The 16,583-nt window shown below is 33.3% G+C and overlaps 1 protein-coding gene across 2 annotated transcripts; it reads right to left on the minus strand.

Annotated features, from left to right (window-relative positions):
• Positions 1-3,170: 3,170 nt before the first annotated feature.
• Positions 3,171-15,520, minus strand: LOC150099643 (uncharacterized). 2 transcript variants are annotated; one of them, XM_090403552.1, is made up of 6 exons: positions 15,258-15,518; positions 14,874-14,929; positions 13,881-13,988; positions 9,647-9,682; positions 7,303-7,341; positions 3,171-3,275 (listed from the first exon to the last, which is right to left on the minus strand). In XM_090403552.1, exons 1-6 carry the CDS (start codon positions 15,373-15,375, stop codon positions 3,225-3,227), a joined length of 408 nt encoding a protein of 135 aa, XP_090259678.1. In that variant the 5' UTR covers positions 15,376-15,518; the 3' UTR covers positions 3,171-3,224. The 2 variants fall into 2 exon arrangements, with proteins under 2 accessions (XP_090259678.1, XP_090259679.1); XM_090403553.1 differs by lacking the exon at positions 7,303-7,341 and having other exon boundaries at positions 15,258-15,520.
• Positions 15,521-16,583: the final 1,063 nt, after the last annotated feature.

Raw genomic sequence — 16,583 nt, forward strand, 5'->3', positions numbered from 1 at the left:
AACTCCTTGGGAGGTGGGTGGTACTGTTTTTCTTCACACTCATATTAAACAATTTTCTATCAATGATCTCAAACCTTGACCAGTTTTACCATTAACACACTTCTCATTCCTCTTTCTACTCATTCGACAAACCTTGCAGCGCTCAACTGTTTTACACTTCGCCATAATCTACAATCAGTCCCTAAACCGTGATCTCCATGCGTCCTTCAATGGGGCGTAACAACTGACTTATCTTCCATACTTTCAAGCATAATTTTGTATTTTTGTTTTCAAATAAAGGACTTCTAATCTTCTCCCCTTACCTTTGATAATGCTCATCTTAGCGCTTATGACGAGATCTGTTCTTCGTCTGACACCTGGTTGTGGCCTTTGTTACAAACAGATCTTGTTTATTATTAAAACAAATAATGTTTTATATGTTTTTATATGTTTATGAAAAAAAAAAAGAATACAGAACATCGACCCCCCCTTCCAGTAGCGCATAATTCTACGCTACTGGAAGAAAGGCTAATTCAGGGTTTAATTTTGGGGGAAACCGAGTTGAGTAGACGATTTGAAAATACAAATTAGGCATCGCATACGACCCATGACTGCGCATCTTCAATAATCTCTAATTCATGATTAGTATAGAAATAGAAGACACGACACAACATAATTTAAAAAAAACATTAATTTTAATTAGGAAAAGATTTTTGGAAAATTTTCTAGTGTTTTTTTACTTTTTCTTTAAGGGCGCCAGGAACCCTTCCCCCCCCCCTCTAGGTGCGCCACTGTGTCCAGCATATGTCCCGGCCCTTGTTCTTCAGAGAACCTCCGCGTGCGCTATGAAACCTGCCTTGAAATTTGGAGCACGTAATCTACAGTTGTTATTTCACCAGGATTCCACACTGAGAATTGTGGATGTACACATCATCATCATGTGTAAACATAAATATTTTTTGCTTAAACGGGTTTATTAGCCTGTTTATTTCATATCATATATCCTTGTAGTTAATCAGTACTGTTTTTGTTTGTTTGTTTGTTTGTTTGTTTGTTTTTTGCGCTATACTGTAGTAACCGCGGCTTTCGAAAATTTCGGCGTTGTGTTTCGCTCGAGATATTGTTTTTCATTTGTCCAGCTGCTAACTACGTACAAATCCGAAATGCATCCAGTTTTTCAATACTGCGCACGCCTTCGAGGTGGTATTCCTAAAAATTAGTGATCCTCAGAAGAGGGCAGTTTGGCTAATCAACGATACATCGCCCGTAGACTCTTTGCAGTCACTGTTTTAGATTCCGAATTTTATCATTTCTACATATATTTCTACATTCACTGTTCAAAAGATTAGCATTGATCATGTGCTTCGTTTCCAGTAACCTTATAATAACAGAACAACAACAACTGCACACCATCCAGTTGCAGTTGGATGGACTCATTGGACCTACTATTCTATTTGTGATCCATTTCAACTATCTTTGTACCACGAAACACACTGATGCTTGAAGGTTATTCACCGAAACGAACAAACGAGAAACACTACAATTACGAATACTCTAAAAAGAATATATCAACCGATTACCTTTCTCTTACTCCTGTCCACACACACACACACACACACACACCTCATTGATTTGCTATAAATTTTGCAGCATCTCAGTGTATAAGTTGATATAATAAGAAAAACCTCTATTTCTTCTTAGTACGCTCGTTAGGTCTTACCTGAGATCAAGAAAGAAATAACAAATGTCGGATTCGATTGGAGATGCGTGTGACTGACTAAAAATGTTTGAGTAGCAAATTCGTCAACTAGAAATGAATTCTTAGTTAGGTCATAATTTCAGCTGCCTCTATTTATTTATAGTATGATGTCACAACAGCTGGGATAACAATACGGACATCCGTACCTTGTATGAAAACGATGTTACCGTTAGTTGTAATGTACCGTGTTTTTTCTCCTGTTTGCCTAATTACGAGACGAAAAATAGAATTTCTGTGATGAGGGAGGATCCCTGATACCTCACGAAAAAGGTTCTTCCCTTCCTAGACAGAATTCGAACGAAGGCGTTTCCAACCAGTGGGCGTCGTCTACACGGACTGAACTAATGGAGGCTCTATCAGCCTCGCTTATTATGCTCTGAGCATCGTTACAAAAGTCTAATTGATTATTCTTTCTAAACTTAATGCAAGGTAATTATTAAAATTATATTTTTGATTTATTAATAAAATATTTTGAAATCTACATTTTCATTGCCACGCATGTTGATTCTAAATTTCAATGCTAACTTAAAACCATATTTATCATATTATTATCTGCTTAGTATTTCATTCTTATCTTAATTCCCTGTGAGTACTGCCCATTGTGAGTATCTGCTATACGACTAAGTTTTGCTGACACTCACAATGTTTTATGGATACCTTTTAGATATTTTTAAAAGTTTCTCATTTAGTTTTGTAACTTCATCATTTTAGATATTAAGGTTGAGCTATTAAGGTTGTTATAATAATAAGAACAGTAACGTTGCAAGTTTCTGTTCCAAATCTTATCGGAGTAATCAGGACGTAGTGTGGTTTAATTGTCCTTCGCTGCAGCTACAGGTCGGCACAGGGGGTGCTCTACAGGACTACTCTTTCTTTTAATTTTTCCATCTTTTCATACTAGAAACGCAATTTTTTATACCGTAGCTGTGATTTTAGATAATATAATCGTACAAAATATTTTATTAACCTTGTCTTTGTTGTGCATGGAAATTTGTAGACTCAGTGTTAATCAATGCTATCCGACTGCAGTGATGCATTATTTGGGAAAAGCCAACATACGTAACGAATCAAAATATATGGTTAATACGTCCCCACTTAGAATGTGATACACGTAACAGATAAATTTTTCATAACAATCCAAGTGTTGTAGTTAAATGTACTACGTAAAATTTTTGGCGTCATCCAACAATTAACTGCCAGAGAACAATTTAGAATTGGTACTTTCTCTTAATTAAAACAATGTCAACAGCAAGTTGGTTATTGTTAGCTATTGTTACTCTTTACTACGTATACTATTTTATTCTTACCACTATTCAGAATCCATCTTAATATTCGGACAACATTGCTTATTTACATTCACTTCACACAATTCTAAAGTAAATGATAAGGTTCATGTCAATGGAAATAACGAGAAACACTTCTAGATCCGAGATTCGCTTAAAATCATTTATTGGAGAAATTTCTTGAAGTTCTAATTCAGCAGAAATTAGGGGCTATTCGAGACTCTTTGTTCTTCAAGGAAACTTTCCATGCATTCCTTAAATATAGAAAATCGCATATATTATGAGACAACAAAAAACATTTCTATATATATATATATATTTTGACAATTCATTTTTACTCGGTTGGAATATTATAAAATACGTTTAACGACTATTACCGAGAGAAAAGATGGCAAGATACTACTAGTTTACTAGTTTCGTTACATGAACATCATCAGGTATCATACTCAAAGAAATATATAAAAAACTACAGAGACTTAACATTGTACTAACAGAACAAGCGAAAAACAGTAGCATGTTTGAAAAAATGCAAGTATGAGTTCCATACAAACGAATACTACGCGCTGTCGCGAGTGCGCCAGTACTGAACAGAAGCAACGTGTGCGTCCGAGAGATTGTAACTCAGGCTGTTGTTGATATGAGAGGAATCTAGAGAAATTTCTCTTGATTCAACAATCTTTCTTTCGAGTTCATCGTAGTACACATGGGTATTAGCAGTTTGAGTCCAGTTTACAATGTGCAGGCGGCCTTCGTCTGAGTTATCAGAAAAGAGAACGTGGCTAGAGAGAGCGCTAGCTCTAGTCCTGTTATAGGAGATATCTCTACGGTGTTCATCCAAACGTAGAAGGATGGATTTAGCAGTCTGTCCATAATATGGCTTTCCGCAATCACACAAAATCTTGTAGACTCCTGGAAACTGAGTAGGAAGATGTTTCTGTTTATATTTACAAAGTAATAAACGAAATTTTGGAAGCGTAGTGTAGCACGTTTTGAAGTTAAATTTCTTGAGAATCTTTGCAAGTTTTGGTGAAAGAGAGCTGATGTAAGGCAAGGAGATGAAGGCTCTTGGGGGAGGGAGATCTTCAGCAGTAGTTGAGTGCCTGGGGGAAAGAAATTTGTCAATCTTCTTTGGAGAGAAGCCATTGTTAATAAACGTTTTCTTTTAAGAAAACTGAGTTCATTTATAATTTCTGTTTCTTCTGTAAGCAATGATTTGGCTCGGTGGGCTAAAGTGGAAATAATACCACATTTTTGTGGGGAATAATGATGGGGGGAAGCATGAAGGTATCTGTCAGTATGAGTAGGCTTTCTAAAAATTGAGATTTTAATGTTCTCAGCATATCTGGTAAGTTTGGGGTCTAAAAAGGGAAGACAGTCATCCGATTCCAGTTCGAGGGTGAAAGAGATTTTTTCGTGGCATTTGTTTAGGTGGTCTAAAAATAAATAGAGGTTATTGACGCCGTCTTCCCAGATGAGGAAAATATCATCAGTATATCGGTACCAGACTTTTGGTTTAAAGTGAAAGGAGTTAATAGCTTTTCCTTCAAATTCGTTGAGAAATATATCCGCAAGAATCGGAGAGAGTGGGCTGCCCATAGCCAGACCTGAGTTTTGTAAGTAGATCTTGTTATCATATTTGAAGTATCCTGACTTTATGCAATGGGAGAGAAGAGCAAAGAGTTTTTTTGATAATTTGTTCTTGAGAAGATCGAGGACTTCTTGAGCAGGAACATTTATAAAGAGAGAAACAATATCAAAACTGGCCTTTAAATCTGTTTTTTTTAAGTTTGATGTCCTTGATTTTAGAAACAAAATCTGAAGAGTTTTTAATATGTGAAGAAGAAATTCCAGAAAGATTTCTTAGAAAACTGACTAGAAATTTGGAGAGACTATACGTGGGAGAGTGTATGCCCTCAACTATAGGTCTGAGTGGGCAGTTATTTTTGTGAATCTTGGCGAGACCATACAGTCGAGGTATCAAGGGATGAAGCGACCGAAGAGAAAGCCGAATGTTTTTTTGTAACTCTAAGGTGTTTTTTATTAAATTATTAGTTCTATTATGTAGTTTCATCGTAGGGTCATTAGCATTTTCTGAGTAAGTATCACTATTTAAAAGTTCCAACATTTTATTGTGGTAATCAGACTTGTTTAAGATACAGTTGCATTCCCTTTGTCTGCGGGAATGATGACTATGTTACTATTATCTTTTAAGGACTTGATAGCTTTCCTTTCAGAGTAAGAAATGTTGTCAGGTAAATTAATAAAAGCTAGACCTCCACCTGATGATGTTCATGTAATGAAACTAGTAAACTAGTAGTATCTTGTTAAATATATCTTGCCATCTTTTCTCTCGGTAATAGTCATTAAACTTATTTTATATATATATATATATATATATATATATATATATATATATATATATATTGTTCAGTGATGTACGCTTTGGGTTATGAACATTCTAGACTCGTACTATAAATAGTTTGTTTATAAAAAACTCTGTATTACATGTCAACTACATTTGATAAGAATCTGATGGAATTCTGAAGTCGTTTGGTACACAACCATGTAAACAGTGATAAGATATAGTGAGGAACAAGTAAGATTTCCATGTTCCTCACTATATCTTTTGTTTGTAATTTAATGTTTTATGCAACTGAATTTTTTTTGTAACCGTATTTGTTTGTAATTTAATTTTTTATGTAACTTAAGAGCTGTAGTTATTATATAACTTAACAGCTGTATGTATATATATATATATATATATATATATATATACTTTCACAATATATTTCACAAAGCTTCTCGTAGTATGCAACAAAGCCTTGGATATTGTAAATAAACAAAACAACATTGATTTTAATTACAGGTGTGAATTTTCAGAATCAGAAACACACGCGAATACCACTTATGACGATGTAGCATGCAAATTCTAATATTTAAAGGCACAAATAGGAATTATGTCACATCTGTATTTGTCAACGTCCGCGCGGTTAGCCTAGTGGCTTTGCGCTTCGCAACCATATGCCTGGGGAAGGAGTGTCCTAGGTTCGATTCCCGTCGCAGACGTGAGGAGCTCAAGGATCCTCCTCAGCCATAGCCAAGTTAGCCGGTCTTGGGCGCGGGCAGTAGGGTTTTTTCCGCCAGTTTATCTGGTGTTTTTCATCCCACAAGCAGGCAAACCGGCCCCGTGAACACACAAAGATACAGCCAAGAATACCTTGAGGTATAGGAGTGACCATTCTATCCTCGTATTTCGGTTACGAAATCCAAGCATGCTTGGAAGGTTGTGGGCCTTAAAGGCCTGTTAAAGCCATTGGGATAGATAGATGTATTTGTCAACGTTCTCTGAGCGTAAATGCCATATGAGAAGTTTTCTTTCATGAGAAATGGTGATTTAATAACAGTCTTTCTCATTGTACAATCCCCTACGGTTTTTCAAATTACCAAGCCATTTGCAAGTTTGAATTATTCATGTAGTGATGTGAATTCAGAAAGGATCGTGTTGTTTTCTGCAGTTGGTTTGTCTTGTAGCAATTTCAGAACAAAATCAACAGTGGGAGAAGTTGATAAAAAGCAGTATCTTCATGACCACTCCGAAAATAACGTGGGTTTCTTTTTTATTATACAAGATCCCAGGTAATCTTCATATAAAATATTATGATTGCTTTCGTGAGTAATATACAATAATGTGTTACGTCTAAGTCCAAAATTCAGCAAATTACACACTATTTTTAATCTCACCATATTTTCTACTTATTCCAAAAATAATAGAATATACCGTTGACACAACAAACCAGTTTGGTTTCTATGGGTGATATAAGACACGAGTATTGCTATTACAAACAAGTAGCTTTGTTGTTGTAAAACACTAAAATACTCGGGAAAATATTTGAAATTAGATCAGGAGTGTGATATCGTCGAACGAGAGGAAATGTATTCTTAATAAAAGGCTAGTTTTCTGCAAAAATAAAAGTAGTGGGGGCAGGGGGGGCACATCTACAATGGGCAGGAAAACGTTTTCCCCAAATATAGCATCAACTACTTATCATACAAAGAATAATAAAATTGCCAGGACCAAGAAATGGTTCTGGATAATTTCTAAAACACATCATTTCCGTATACTGTATACAAATTGACTGGTTTTCAATTCGCTCATTAAATGAAAATCAACTACATAAAGCGTGTAGTAATTAAGATGAAACCATCACTTCCTACATTTCTAAAATTATGAGCTACTCTAAGGTAATAATTCCTGATAGAAAGAAATAAAGAATTACTCACCGTCATATCTTTCAAATCTTCTAAAACCGTTGTCCGTGACTGCAAGGAATACATAAATATGAGTTCAGTCTAAACAGCTTTTATTCAACATACGCAGGAAACCGAAAAGTTTGTCAACCTGAACGAATTATAGCAAACTGTGACGGTCGGTCAGTCTCCTACATTTAGTGTGTATTGTAGTGTGGTTACCTGCTCGTTTAGTATGTCATTATGACGTCAATGTCTTCTTCTTCGTCCACCTAACATGGAATTTAGGCCAAGTGGCCTGTTCCGGTCTCGTGCCATCTCTTTCTTTGTCTTCCGATTCTTATTTTTCTACTTATTTTGTATCTGTATAATATTTTTGGTAGTCTGCTGTTGTCGATTCGATTTAAATGTTCTAGCCATTTTTGTTTATACTGTCTTATGTAGTAATTAATTGATTTTATTTTCAGGGATTGTAAGATTTCTTCATTTGTTTTATGGTCCCACTTGGTATATCCAGCTGTTTTTCGGAGGAACTTCATTTCTGCTGTTTGAATTCGTTTTTCATCTTTCCTTTTCATGATCCATGTTTCGCTTCCGTGTAGTAGAGTCGGTTTTGACAAGACATTATATAGTCTGATTCTAGTGTGTTTTTGTACTAAGGATGGCTTAAATATATTATTTATTATGCCATTTACTTTTACAAAGTTTCATATTTTAGTGTCTATGTCTTTTTCTTCTTCGTATGATAGATCACACCTCAAGTATCTGAAAGTGTTTATTTGTTCTAGTATTTTATTATCTATCACTATTTTACTTCTTATTGGGTTTTCTCCTTTGAATGCCATTATTTTTGTTTTTTCTTTAGATATTGTCCTATTATATTGCTTTGAAATATCATTTAATGATTTTAATGATCTTTGTAAGTCATCTCTGATGTAGCTAATACTATTTGATCATCTGCAAATAGTAGTGTATCTATATTCATTTGCGGGGTGATTTGTATACCAAATGGTTTATGCTATTTCCAGATTGTTAATATTTCATTTATATATATATATTGAAAAGCAGAGGTGAGAGGGTACATCCTTTTCGTACTCCTCTTGATATATCTTTCCATTCTGAGATGTGTTCTAATTTAACTGCTATTTTCTTTCCTGTATATATTTCTTGAATAGATTGTAAAAGTTCGTTTGGTATGTTTAATTCGGTTAATATTTTAAACAATTTTTGTCTGCTAATTTTGTCAAAGGCTTTTTCATAATCAATAAAGGCCACGTGTGGCCACGTAAACACATCAATATGACACTGTTATTATCTACGATAATAATGACATATATGACACTGTTATTATCTACGATAATAAGAGTGTCATATATGAATAAGAAGACAGCCAGCAACATCCTGCAAAGGTACGTCCGTATTTTCCTCCTATATATTCCTCATGCTCGTATATATATCTATATAAAATACCACTAATGCCCTAAAATTTGAGTAAAAAGCCAATGATATTATAGAGGGGCACTCCTAAACAAAAATAGGCTAAATAGCCATTAAAATAACATTTACTTAGAGGAGTATCATGGGAATTTTCCCAAAAATATACCTACATCTAATACCTGTTAGTTTCAGATTGTGACGTCACTCCATAACCTCGACACCCGCAGAAAAATAAAATTACGTTTACAATAATGTTTCTTCCATTTTTATGATTTTTCAGTAATTTTCAGAATACTGGGACAGCTCAATCATAATGTTTAATGATATTCGAATTTATCATTTCCAATAATTATTTTATGTGTTTACTTTATATAGATGCTAATTTGCATATTTGGGATGAGGTAATGTCTGGTGTGATTCTACAATCATACTGATATATGAAGAAACAATTTAAGAAAATAAATCCCATACATCTGATCTAGCACATAAGTATTTATAGTTCTTGTGTAGTTCTTTAGATATTTGAAAATGCACGAGTGCTTCGATATTATTATCTTTTCAATAATGAAATGTCGTCGCCTGAGGTGTGTTTTGTTAAAAATCCAACATTACATAACAATTATGCATTGAGAGAGCATATAATTATATTGAAATTATGTTATGAATCTGTATTTTTTACATTCAAGTCAACAGCTTTTCTGGTGTCCCTTTGTATCATTGTTAAGGTAAAACACACACACACACACACACACACACACACACACACACACACACACACACACACACACACACACACACACACACACACACACACACACAAACACACACACACACACACACACACACACACACACACACTATATTGGCATATTATTCATATGAAAATTCAACTATAAGTACTCCTTAGAAAATTATATCAAAATATAGGGGGGATACATACCATGATGTCCATTCTCTCACTAAAACATCTTTCGATCTAAATATTAAAAAGAAATAATGTACCTTGGTTGCGAGTTATAGATAAAATAAAAATTAATTTCTCTACATTTATTGCTGACAATGCCGAAATATTCTTATGTTTTGCCGAAGATGCTTCTGCAAAATATAAGAATTACTAAATATTTGTATTAGCACATGAACTTCGAATTAGACCTGCTTCATTGTTTCATGTTTTCTGACAAAGAACAAAACATTTTATCAATAAAATGATGCAACTTTCTAATGTAAGCAGCATTTTATGAAGTGAATACTACGATTTAGATAAATTAGACAGCATGTAATCTTGCTATGAGGTCGCAAGGTTAAATGATCTGCCCAATTATGTAGCACTGCTCAGATATTTCGAGTGGTACACCAACCTCCTTCTAAAAGTGCTCTATGTTGTCCAGAAGAATCAGTCCAATTATCTGACCACCTCCTCTTTCGCAGATTAAATCCAATTAATCTCTGTTTCTGCTTCTGACACTTCGTAGATTTTCAAGTTCAATTCGCAACTGAAATGGTCATCAACAATCCTACACTCTCTACTAAGACTGTCAAAATACAACCTGCTGTTAAACATCTATTTACTCCAGAGCTTCAACCCTACTCTGAATCAATTTTCTTCTAGTTTTATATATATATATATATATATATATATATAGAAAGCTTTTTATCTTGGATATAAACTATGTTAAAGATACCTAGTTTTAATCCTTCTTCCCAAGTAAGCAAGCAGACAAGGAAGTCAAGTTTTGCGCCTACACGTAGTGCAAGTCTGAGGCAATTCCTTGCAAAAGTGGAGTAAGCTCCGATCACTTTTCTTGGTATTTTCTCCTAATGCAAAGCACATTCCCTTGCGGAGATGTCTGATGCCATGCATTAAAGGTAATGGTCACTACCCAAACCGATTTCGACCTTTATTGAGGTCAGAATTAATTACGACTAATTAAAATATGTAATCTGTGTGAAAAAATTTCTAATGAGAACCAGGTTCATCTTTTGTTTTTCTGCTTATAAGATTGGAAATTGTGTAAAACTCTTTCTTATACATGATTTAGCCTCAACCCATCTCTCTCTCTCTCTCTCTCGATCCCATTTTTATTTGAACAATAACAAGATGCAACTAATACATAAGCTTTGTACTCTTGTACATGACATTCCATTAACCTTACAGATTTAGTGTGCAAAACAACAGCTTTTTTCTTTATTAGTTACTTACGGTACTTTCAAAATGCATGAAGTTGAAATATAGAACGCTTATTATATTTCTATTATTTCCCGACTATCTGAAAAACGGTAAAGATATATTTGAACACCACAATCGCTATTTCTCATAAATCTAAATTTTTCTACGCGAGTTTCCTTTGAACGGATTTTCTTCCTTTCTCCATTTTCAAATACACAGTTTCTTAAAATACATACAGCATGAATATTCACTCCATCAGCTTTATTTCTCGTTTCTTCATATCCATATGATCAGAACATTTAACAAATTTCCAGTGAAAGGTCTGCTGTAAAACCTTTATGAGTCGCATTTCAGCATTTTAATAAATAAAGGAATTAAATAAATAAAGGATTTTTCCTTTATTTAATGTTTTCAGAATTTCTTCAAAAATCAAGAATATCTTCTTTTTTTTTCATTTTTGTTGCCATTATATCTTTCCAGTAGTCTTTTACGATATACTCTTTCTTCCAATTCTAAAGCTTTTACCAACTCCAGAATATTTTGCCATATTCAATATTCATCTTCGGTATTATTCTTTACAAAATTTTCAAACAAAGTTATTTAGATACTTTTTCTTATAAATAAACCTTCTAACGTTTTTTTTTTCATATTTCTAAACGCACAGACTAAAGAATTCGTACATATATTTTTCTCCTTATCAGAAATTGCTTCTTACATTTAGTATGTTGTCTACCAGGATGGCTTCTTATGCTTTTGGAAAAAAAAAAAAAAAACATTATAGTTGATGTCCTTATATTTTCTAGAGTATCTGTGAGCAGATATAGAAAGATTATCAGCCAACACCATCTTTGTATACTGGCCAATGTTAGGTTGCACAATGATGTCTCATCCTAGAGCATATTAGATCATCCTAGAACATCCTACTAGACAACTTTGTCGTCAGCCTTCATGGCCTAGTCTATCAATATTTTTTATCATATTTAGAAATCCTTTGCTCTACTTTTTCCGCTTTTCAATTGCTTCCATCATTATTTAATAAAATTAATACATTGGAGCTTTCATTAACATATGAGACGACTTCTTCCACTTTAATTATGTTCAAAATTTTAGTGACGCATATTTTCTTTCATTGCAGTGGTATTTTCATTCCTGTTCTGATAAAGAGTAGATGGTAATCCTCAATTCTTATTTCAAATCCCTCTGCTTTGCTTTCTTCTATCTTTGATCAATCTAATCTGAAGATTTCAGTATTAACAAGCTTCTACTCTTTTCACTCTTACTTTTCTTCTGATTTATTTTTCAGAGTAATTCTTTCAAAAACTGAAAATACCATAATTTGCAGTTTTAATCATCTTTCTTTTATTCCCTTTCTTTGGTAAACCATTCTCCATTTCTGAGCCTCTTCAGTATCATCCACAACATTCTGCTCCACTTAATATTTATGTTTCATGCACATTTCTTCTAAAATGGTATCAAAACTTCTTTTAGATGCTTCTTCACATATAATAGCCTTCCAGCATTGTCCCCTATATCCTAAAACTGCACATATCAGAAATATTTCTTTGTGTAATAAATTTCGTCTTTAACTTACTTTAACTTGAACCTTCTCCACTAGAAACATGTTCTTTTTTTTTTTAATTGGTAACAATTTTGTATCATGTCTCCTTGGTTGAATCTCTCAAATTTTAATTTATTTTCAATGTATATTGCCTCAACTTCCATGATTCGGTTCTTGTTTTCAAATTTTTTCAGTTTTTCCCTCTTAATTGGAGGAGATGCAGTGTAATTATTTTCAGAACTTTAGCACATATCTTTCATTTTAATAGAATTCCCATTTTTGTCCACCTTAACAATATATACTGATAAAGTACGAAATATAAATACTTCCCAATGCCATATACAGTACACAATATTAGAAATTATTAGAAGAAAATTAATACAGTACACAATATTAGAAAGAATTTGACAGGCTACATACAGCTAGCTGCTGATGATGCACAGATATGCAGGATAGTCAGGAATGCTACTTTAGTATTTAGTAGATAGGAAGATGAACTTGAAGGGGCTTTATAGAAGCGATTGCAAATACAACTCGGAGGATAATTGAAATGCTAAAGCGAACTTTCACATGTAAAGATAAAGAAGTCATTTTGCCAGGGCCGTCGCTAGATTAGATCGCGCCCTGAGGCAAACAATCAAATATCGCCCCTAATGCATTATAAGACAAAAATATAAAAAAATATATACAATTGCTGTTTTGTTCTTATTTTAACACAAACATTAATGCAAAACAATTACATAATAATATTAATAATATTAATTAAATGTTAGCTCTACGGGGATATCGCACAATAAAACTGTTTATAAGCTCTTCTAAATTTAAATTATATTTAGATTTAATTATAATGAGAAATCAGAAATGACCCAATCTTTCTTGGGTCATTGCTGTTCGCAAATGATTTTAATCATAATTTTTATCAAATAATTTTTAAATCTATATATATATATGTACCATGTACATGTGCTGCCTCTATGTTACACCATGTCGACGGTAGTGCATGTTTCCTCTTTACAAGGTCTTGATAAGACCTCCCTTGGACTACTGCAAGCAAATCTGGTCTCCTAGTGGTGATTGTGATACAATGGACAGAGTGCAAGTGTTGAAGATAATAGCTGGATTGTGAAATACAGATTGAGAATAAGTCCTCGTTTCTCACTTTTTACGCTGGGCAAAAATGTCCAAACATTAGATCATCTTTTGTCAATAAAGAAAGCCAAAAGACGTTCATTTATATTCAAGGATTAAATAAATAAATGAAATAACCTGAGTTATTTATCCCTTTCCTCATTTTTTACAAACATGTGTGTAATTACTAAAATCATATTTACAACTAGTCTGACAAACGCCATTTATTAAAATATATTTTAATAAATGGCGACGTATTATGTTATGAAATATGTTGAAGTAGCTAGTATTAAAACGTCAAGAATCTGTAGGTATACTTACGAATTTGAATTTATCACCAAGACTGCACAAATCATTTATATAAGATAATGCTGGAGTTTCACTGATAGGAAAATACCATGAAAGGCATCCTCTAAAAGCAACTCGAACCTAAAAAAATTAACAATAAGAGTAATGTACGTCAGTTTCATTTATTGATATTTTTAATTTTCACTATATTGTAATATGACGCAAACGTTATATTTGCTTAATTCTTAGTAATAGACAGAGGCGAGCCAGCAATATGTGCAATATGTGCGACGCACACAGGCGCCAGGATAGTAAAGGCGTCAAAGATTTCAGGCGAGGAAGCTAATGATCCTGACTTTAAAAATATGTCCTCTTATTTAGGAGATGAAATTCAAAATGAAATACTCACTTTATTGGCATCAAATATAAAAATAACGTTTTAATAAAGTGTTTTTTATTGGGGGAATGGGTATAGGGGCGCCAACTAAAGTTTTGCACGCAGGCGCCGGACACCACTGGCGCGCCCCTGGTAAAACAGTAACGAAATATTAGAATACTTTAAAACCTTCGTGTGAATTATTCACACCTGAATAATGGGTGTCACATGTACTCATGTGATACCCATTATTATTGGTGTCACATGATTACATGTGACACCAATAATAATTCTTTTCAGTTTTTGCGGTTGGTGTTATTAACTTTGTACCTCGAGGATTGCTTTAACAGTAATAAAGTATGGAATTGACGAGTACGAAAAATTAATTTAAAAATTTAATATTAACGATACTTATATAAAATATGAAGATTTTATGCTGTGAATTGGATTGCACTTATAATACGGATATCTCCGTATATCTGATTTCTTTAGCGTCAAATTTGTATAAATTACAGAAATACGTAAGCATTCAATACCAACAACTGAAACACGACCTCGCATGGTTTTTAGTGTTCAAAAGGTTTGCAAATGTTCAACTTCTCTTCTTTCCAAATTATTTCGTTCACAATCGAATAAAGCATTTCACTTACCTGCCCAGAAAGAAGATTCAGACATCCAGCCATTGTTTTTCGAGTTTCTGTATTTCCTAGAAATATGTAAAACACTTTAATTTTAAAACTATTTTTTCTAAAGAAAAAGAAATCATAAAGTATCTTCACTGACTGGCAAGGAGAGAGCGAGAGAATAATACAGATATTATAACAAAGGATCTAAATACAAAGGTGTCACTATTACTTGTAAAACAGAAACCAGAACTGCAAAAATAAACGCTAATTGATAACATTTGATATATTTATTTATTTATTTATTCCTTATATATAATAAGGAATACAGAAGAAATATTACAAAGATACTTCGTTAGGAAAATGTGATATCTGGAAATGCGAAATGAATAAACTTATTAGCAAACTTACTACATATAAGTATTTCATCTTCAGTAAGATTTCCAAGTACCGAATACGCCAAGAAGAAGAACAAAAACGTAAGCCGAGATATCATCATCTTCAAAGAAGATCGAGAATATAGTTCCATCTGAATGCAGCAATCCAACTTGTGTTCCTCTCATAAATGCTCTGAAGAATATCTTCTAAAACAAGATCCAAGGTTTCACAAGCGACTGTGAATTACTTCCTTTCATATTTCATAGCAGCAGGAAATGAAAAATAAATAGCAATCATCTATGCTTATCATGGCGACCTTCTGGGATTTAATCGACAAAAACACGCGAGCACACACACACACACACATACACACTCTCGCGCGCATGTTCATGTACTATTTATGCAATTCATTTATAGTAATTACTATGTTTGACTTCGTGTCAGGACAATTCATCGAGGAAAAATTGATCGCAGGAAAAATAATCGCACAAAAATTCTTCGCCGATATATATATGTTTTTTAAAAATATTTTCAATATAAGAAATATTTAAAAAACAAACATATTTCCTTTAAAAAATATTTTAAAAAATATTTCTTTTAAAAATATCGTTAAAAATATTTATTTTAAAAATATTTATAAACAATTTAAGAATTTTTTTTTAATTAAGAATTTTTTTTAAAAAAATAAGTAATATTTTATATATTATTTAATATTTCGATTACATTTAGCTTTCTGAAAAATTTCATTCTCTATAAAGTTATTAATATTCTTTCTTACTTCTGGCACTGTAGAGGAATATTAATTGTTACAGAACTGGGATAAGATAGTCAGGGAGAAAGACCACCATATTTACGAATATGTAGGGTGAATAGTTATTATTATTATTATTCGTGACACCTCCAAGGAATCCGAAGAATCATCTCGGAAAGCCACTTACTACAACTGTCTCCATTACTGCCAATGATCTCCATCAACGCCATCTACCGCCCATCACCACAACTACTATTTTTTGTCTGTAAATTGCGTGTGTTCTGAAGGGCCGATTTGTCTGTCTGTATACGGGATGAAAAATCCGAGTTTCCTGGAAAAAAACCCTGCTTCCACCGTATGAGATCGGCTAACTCACCTTCGATTGAAAGGTCCACATAAAGATCCTTTCCGTCATGACGAGAATCGAACTTGGGCCATTTCCAATCGAAGGGCACAATGTACCGTCGTTCTTCCAATTGCGCTACAGAGGCGTTATATCCAACTAATATTTATAGTTAACTATTTACATATTGCTATACGAATAATAGGAATAATTAAATAGTTAAAAATAAATATTAGTTGGATATAACTGTTCTTAAATATTCGTA

The sequence above is a fragment of the Typopeltis vanoorti genome, chromosome 14 (genome assembly GCF_054136105.1).
Source record: "Typopeltis vanoorti isolate ZY-2024b chromosome 14, IOZ_Tvanoo_1.0, whole genome shotgun sequence".
Lineage (NCBI taxonomy): Eukaryota > Metazoa > Arthropoda > Arachnida > Uropygi > Thelyphonidae > Typopeltis > Typopeltis vanoorti.